Source organism: Sphaeroforma arctica (assembly GCF_001186125.1).
Source record: "Sphaeroforma arctica JP610 unplaced genomic scaffold supercont1.247, whole genome shotgun sequence".
NCBI classification, from domain to species: Eukaryota; class Ichthyosporea; order Ichthyophonida; genus Sphaeroforma; species Sphaeroforma arctica.
This window is the reverse complement of record NW_014040311.1, coordinates 43,935-50,859: the sequence shown is the minus strand read 5'-3', so window position 1 is coordinate 50,859 and position 6,925 is coordinate 43,935. Positions and strand designations below refer to the sequence as shown.

At 45.6% G+C, this 6,925-nt stretch overlaps 2 protein-coding genes across 2 annotated transcripts in view; one reads left to right on the top strand and one right to left on the bottom strand.

Moving 5' to 3' along the window:
• The window catches only part of SARC_04419 (C-1-tetrahydrofolate synthase, cytoplasmic), a 6,118-nt gene extending 2,185 nt beyond the window's left edge, over positions 1 to 3,933 (top strand). Inside the window, exons 4-7 of the mRNA XM_014301750.1 lie at positions 360 to 2,308; positions 2,461 to 2,688; positions 2,850 to 3,098; positions 3,224 to 3,933. Coding sequence (XP_014157225.1) covers positions 360 to 2,308; positions 2,461 to 2,688; positions 2,850 to 3,098; positions 3,224 to 3,313 — 2,516 coding nt within the window. The 3' untranslated portion in view covers positions 3,314 to 3,933. The remainder of the gene's footprint in view (positions 1 to 359; positions 2,309 to 2,460; positions 2,689 to 2,849; positions 3,099 to 3,223) is intronic.
• A 20-nt stretch (positions 3,934 to 3,953) lies between these two features.
• The window catches only part of SARC_04418 (vacuolar-sorting protein SNF8), a 3,583-nt gene continuing 611 nt past the window's right edge, over positions 3,954 to 6,925 (bottom strand). Inside the window, exons 2-6 of the mRNA XM_014301749.1 lie at positions 6,069 to 6,252; positions 5,815 to 5,907; positions 5,472 to 5,611; positions 4,878 to 5,016; positions 3,954 to 4,731 (exon numbers count right to left, since the gene is read on the bottom strand). Coding sequence (XP_014157224.1) covers positions 4,622 to 4,731; positions 4,878 to 5,016; positions 5,472 to 5,611; positions 5,815 to 5,907; positions 6,069 to 6,252 — 666 coding nt within the window. The 3' untranslated portion in view covers positions 3,954 to 4,621. The remainder of the gene's footprint in view (positions 4,732 to 4,877; positions 5,017 to 5,471; positions 5,612 to 5,814; positions 5,908 to 6,068; positions 6,253 to 6,925) is intronic.

The following is a 6,925-nucleotide window of genomic DNA, read 5'->3' as shown; positions in this document are numbered from 1 at the left end:
CACACACACACACACACACACACACACACACACACACACACACACACACACACACATATATATATATATATATATATATATCTATACATCTTTTGGGCACACTTAGGAGGACGGTTATAATTAATAGTTAACAACAGCTCGCAGTTTGGCAATGACTTGGAACAATGTCACGCATCTCGTGCAGATATGTATATTTCGACAGTACAGCACACCACCAGTGCCAGATTTGTCACACAGATCTACCGTTCCAGTTCTGCATTGTTTTACTCGGGCACCTGTTCAGGAAATAGTCCGCGTATAATCGTACACTCAATAGGAATACTGATTTTTCACCTTCTGTACATCATACTCGTTTCAAGGTGTCCTGGTTCAGCTGCCGCTTCCGTCCCATTTGAATGAGAAGACCGTCACCGAGAGCGTGCACCATTCCAAAGACGTTGACGGATTCACTTCGACAAATGTCGGGCTTTTGATGAAGGGCGATCTGAAGAGTACGTTTGTGTCCTGCACACCAAAAGGCTGTCTTGCTTTGCTGCAGGAGAATAACCTTCCCATTGCGGGCAAAGTGGCTGTTGTCTTGGGGCGTAGTAATATTGTGGGTCGACCCATAGCTTCGTTGCTAGAGAAGCACAACGCCACTGTGATACTCTGTCACTCGAAGACAGCGAATTTGACATCAATCATTGGCATGGCTGATATCTTGATAGCTGCCATTGGCAAGCCCGGGTTCGTGACAGGGGACATGCTCAAACCTGGATGCGTGGTTCTTGATGTAGGGATCAATTCCGTGGCCGATGCTACGCGCAAGTCTGGTAGCAGGTTGGTAGGAGACGTGAACTTCGACAGTTGCAAGACAGTTGCGTCTGCAATCACGCCAGTGCCCGGCGGTGTGGGGCCTATGACCGTGGCCATGCTGCTGGAGAACACACTAGAAGCTTACAACCGTGGTGTACGGCCCCAAGGGGGTGACTGGAAACTCATGCCGACCCCTCTGAAGAAACTAGATCCCGTGCCAAGCGATATTGCTATCGCGGAGGTAGCGGTGCAGAAGCCTGTGCTAAGCTTAGCTGAAGAAGTAGGGTTGGACCGATCGGAAGTGTTGCCGTATGGAATGGGCCTTGCCAAGATCGACAACTCGGCTGTGCTTGAACGGTTACAAAGCCAAAAGAATGGCAAATACGTCTGCGTGACTGGAATCAATCCCACACCATTGGGAGAAGGAAAAAGCACCACCGCTATAGGTCTCGTGCAGGCGTTGGGTGCGCATCTGCAAAAGAACGCATTCGCCTGCATTCGACAGCCGTCGATGGGGCCCACATTCGGTATCAAGGGGGGTGCAGCGGGAGGAGGTTACTCACAAGTCGTGCCCATGGTGGACTTCAATCTGCATCTCACGGGCGATATCCACGCCATCTCACTTGCCACCAATCTGGTCGCCGCCGCTATTGACGCGCGTATACTGCACGAGAGCACACAGACCGACACGGCGCTGTTCAACCGCCTCGTCCCTGAGCACAAGGGAGTACGGTCCTTCAATGACATACAGCTGAGGCGCCTTCGAAAGCTCGGCATAACTCAGAGCCTTCCGGCAGAGCTCAGCGAGAGCGAGCGCGCGCGGTTTGCTCGGCTGTCTATCAATGCGTCTACGATCACGTGGCGAAGGGTTGTGGATGTGAACGACCGCTTTCTGCGCGAGATCACCATCGGCGAGTCCGCTACAGAGAAAGGCCTGACGCGGAAGACGGGGTATGATATCGCTGTGGCGAGTGAGCTGATGGCCATCCTCGCGTTGTCTAACAATTTGAGTGATCTCAAGACACGCGTGTCTAAGGCTGTGTTTGCATCTAGCGTTGATGGCGATCCTCTCACGCTTGACGATCTAGGTATCACAGGCGCAGTCACTGTGCTGATGAAGGATACACTTATGCCCACACTGATGCAGACGCTCGAGGGAACGCCTGCTTTTGTGCACGGTGGACCGTTCGCAAACATCGCGCACGGCAATAGCTCTATAATTGCCGATAAAATGGCCCTTAAACTGGTGGGCGAGGACGGTTACGTTGTGACGGAGGCCGGATTCGGGGCAGATATTGGCATGGAGAAATTCTTCAACATCAAGTGCAGGGCCAGTGGGGATATCCCTAATTGTGTTGTCCTGGTCACCACTGTCAGAGCCCTCAAAATGCACGGCGGCGGTCCTAATGTCGTTGCGGGCAAGAAACTCCCAAGCGCGTACACATCCGAAGACTTGGATTTGGTGAAATTAGGCTCATCCAATCTCGCTCGACACATTGAGAGTGCGAATAAGGTATTGCGGTTAAGAATCTTAACAAACGCTATCGTTTTAAATATTGTACTGCATGTTGATCGCGCTTGCTCTTTGTCTATCCTTACTTTGTATACCTGTTTTTATAGACAAAATGTGATTGACATCCCTGATTTGCTTCCAATCATCAACAGTTTGGCGTCCCTGTTGTCGTAGCCATCAATCGGTTCACATCGGACACGACGCGTGAGGTCGAACTCATCCGAGAGATAGCTATCAGTGCCGGTGCCCGTGGCGCTGTCGAGGCTGATCACTGGAAGGAGGGTGGTGCAGGAGCTGTGGAACTGGCCCAGCAAGTGGTAGAAGCATGTAAATTGGAGAGTGACTTCAAGGTGCTGTACGAATTGGAACAGCCAATCGAGGTATGTCTGTGTGTATTGTTTGGTACGGGATATACTACACCCTCCTGTCACTTTGCCTGTTGGCATATTTCGTTTGCTACTGAGAATGTAGTCTGTCACCCTGCATAGATAAGCGTCTGCGCCTTACGAACTCACATCTTCGTGTACCTGCACATCACCAGGCTAAGATCGAGACCATTGTCAAGGAAATCTATGGCGGTAGTGGTATTGAGATCAGTCCTCTAGCAGCATCACGAATCGAGGACTACACGCGACAGGGCTTCGGAAACCTGCCCATATGTATGGCCAAAACACATCTCTCTCTATCAGCAGACCCCACTGCTAAGGGTCGGCCTGAGGGCTTTGTCATTCCCATCCGAGACGTACGGCTCAGCGCTGGTGCAAACTTTCTGTATCCACTGTGCGGGACGGTAAGTCGCAATAGTCTTGTTCGAATTGCCCAGTGACAGTTCATATTGGAGTTTTGGGATGTTTTGGCTGCATCCGATTGTTGAAATTCACAAGCTAAAATGCTTTCCAAACCTATTCTGTACAGATGAGCACCATGCCCGGCCTGCCCACGCGGCCATGTTACTATGATATTGACCTCGACCCAGTGACTGGAAAAATATCAGGAATGATGTAAATCCCGACCTATAGTGCTTGCTACATTACTTATGTGATAGTTATCGTAACGCGTGTCCACTACCCAATCGTTCGCGAGAGCACTCCATGCAGTCGTCTGATCGAACCTTCGACGTACACCAAGGAAACCATCTGTGGTCTGCTCGGGAGTGATCATGGCATCACTGACGTTTGGTATTATGACTCTTAGCTGGATCGGTCAAGACTATGCCATATAGCGCAACTCGTATAGGAAGAGCTTCTATGCGTGTACATAAGCGCAAGCTAGGTATCGTAGGCAGCACTAGCATCGTATCGATGTAGACATCAATATCTTAGTATACCGGAAGGCATAGAAATTAATTGCTGTCGATATTCGACAGACATTTAATGGGCAGCGGGACGCACCAATTAATGCACGCTGCGAGGTCCATAGACGACTACAGCTATTTCCGATCGCGTTTAATTAGAAATTGATCGATGATTTATGATCAGAATAATACATATTAAATATGGCCCACAAACGGGCATGATCTATTGCCATGTACCTATTCAGTGCTAGTAAGCTACTTGTGTATAAAGCCAACAAGTCCGCTGGTTGCGGTTGCAGCACCATATACTTATACATTATTGGTTATTCACCCTACATACATATATAACCACACCGGGCGAAATTTTGCTTTACTTTGATTCTCACCTCTACTAGCCGACGATTATACAAATAGCATCCGTGGACGCGTCGAAGTTTGCGCGGTGGGGTGCATTGAGAATGTTGACGAGTCGATATTCACTATTTAGTCCGAATTGCAGCTGCGCAGAGTTATCTACTTATGAATTTCAAATTCAATGATAGACGATAAGAAATCTCCTGTCAGAAAGTATAGGCTTTGCACGGTTTATTCCAGTCCCTCTTCATGATTTATGTGTGCCGTTCGATTGGACTCGTCCAGCAAAGTTCTGTTTCCAACCCCCTTTTGTAGCGTTTAAATTACATGCTCATTCCATTTAAAGACCGAATTCTTGGTGCTGAACGATATTGTGTGGATTCATATGGACTTTCAGGTGGGCACAGCAATCGAATTGACTCCCATATAATAGGGCAAGTGAATGGCAAATTTCTTCGCTCAAGACGCGACAACCGGAACTGAGTATCCTTCCACCGTATGAGCATATATGAAGGTGTGCTTCGCATGCGCTAGGCATTCCGTGCTCGGCTGGGGCAGACGTTTATACGCTTCATGGTGCTTCGACTATTAGAATGCAGCATTTAGTACCGAGTCAGCTGCCGTCATTGCTCATTTTTGCAAGATTAAAGAAAAACTGATCTTTTCTACGTCGCGCGACCCAACAAGAACGGGAACCAGTATGTGGTCTCCGCCCCACTTTGATCATCTTGCCATACTAACGTTTCTTTCAGTAAGAATTCTAGACATTTCGTAGCTGCAGTGTAGAAGAAATCGATATACGATGAGAAGCCTGACATACGAAGCCTGACTACATTAGAGACAACGAAATCACGATGTATCTATCCAGCGGGTAAAAATAGACTACTATCAAGCGAAAGCTCTCTCGCCATGTAAACTCACCTTGTAGCTTGGTCCACTTTAGTTCCTTGATCATTTGCGATAGCGTGACAAACCCAGACTCCATTGCCAATTTGAAAACAGCTTGATGGTCTTTGTTGAGCTCAGCCGGGATTGATTGAATCAGCGAATCATTTCCTACCTACACAAAGCATCATTCTATAGCTTTATAATCAAAGGAAAATAATGGAGTGGACACACACGACTCATCGTTGAATGTGATTATTTCTATTCCGCGGCCATTTTCAAGATCGATATCAATCATTTTGGATTATTTTTGTCGACGCTCAATCAAAATTGAAGTACCAAATAAATACTAAAAGTACTATATATGCAGTTCTTTCAAAAATAGCTCAAAACGTATACTTTTAACACTTCCGACCACGCATGGGCATTTATATATTTACATCAACTGTAAGAGCATGTGTACTTGTTTGCAATATATATATGTATAGTAATATGTACACCTAAAGTATATATTAAGCATGACAACAGGTAAATCTATGAGCATAGGTATGTGCATAGGCTATCTAGAGGTCCATACATGTACATTCTTACTTCTATATACGAATATACCAGTGGTTGAAACCACCTTACCTTCAGGAAATCGAAACCCTTTCCTAAATTTTTCAACGTCTTGACTGCTCTTTCACAATCGTCTTGCGATACTTCGGGGGCGTTCCTGGGTCGGACCTTCTTCAGCGATTTCATCACATCATCCATCTCCATCAAACCACCTGGTAAGATACAAGATGCAAGTAAAATTTCCGTTAATTATATGCATCATGGAAGTCTATTGATATTGCAACGTATCACTCGATCGTTTGGTATTCAGCGGTCACTGTACACTGAATACGTGTACATTAGGGTAGATATTTATTCGGAAAGGAAGCTACTACAACAGTAAATTATGTCTTCTCCAAAACATGGGTTCACTTACCGTTTCTTTTTTGGGAAGCGAGGCACACCTCTACAATCTGCACGCCTAATTCGAAATAGAAATCGCCCACACCGAGCAGCTCCGACCAGAAACCTACGCACACGGCCAGGAAAAGAATGTGAGCAATTCAACATATACAGCACTGCGCTTGAACACTACGAGTGTTTCCTGTGCAATGGCTGGTGTCTCTTGTCTCTCAGCCCAATGTGGAAACCCAAAACACATGACAACGTTGTAATTTGTGAACTTTTTACCTTTCTTCGAATTCAGCGGATCGACTCCAACCTGAACACACATTTGCTGGAATTGAGCACGGAATTGAGGATTTTTCCGGATATCTTTCTTGTGTTTAGTCGCGAAAATTTCTAGTTGGCTCTTGAAGACCTCCATCTGCTTTGTCATGGAAGCAACTTCCACTTCCTCCATCTCTGCCCCTACCTGCCGATCAATGTGCGAATTCGAAACGCTTTCGATGAGTTCAGAATAGCGTTGAATCACCCACTAAAAGGGATACAAAAGAAATCGACACACCAGTGAAAACATGTCGTAGTACTAACGTATATTGTCTCACAGGTCTACGCAAAATTCAAATTTGATATTGGGATATAAATGATGTAAAATTCTCATCCTGCTCACTATCTGGACAAATACAAGGGGAACCTGCAAAAAAAGAAGATATGCAAACAACTACGAGAATCATGTGTGATCGTGGATGGATATGAACATATTATTCGGATGCAATAATATTTGGTACCCAGTTATAAATCAGACTGATGTGAAAAAAGCTCATCTGCGTGTTGCCGAAAGGAGTACAGTCACTACAAAATAAAATGTAGAAAATCGAGCGGATCTGTAGATTTGCAGTCCACACACATACAAATTCGGTATCAACGAATATATATTGCGAAGCGAAACTCAAAAATATATTTGAATAATTATCGAGATAGAAATAAGCCAATTTGTGACTGTTTGTGAACTAAAATCATGAGCACGAATACATGTGTATACAGACGTGTGTATAAACATTTACTTTACAATATATATATATATATATATACAAACACAAACTACACGCTCATACACACACACACACACACACACACACACACAT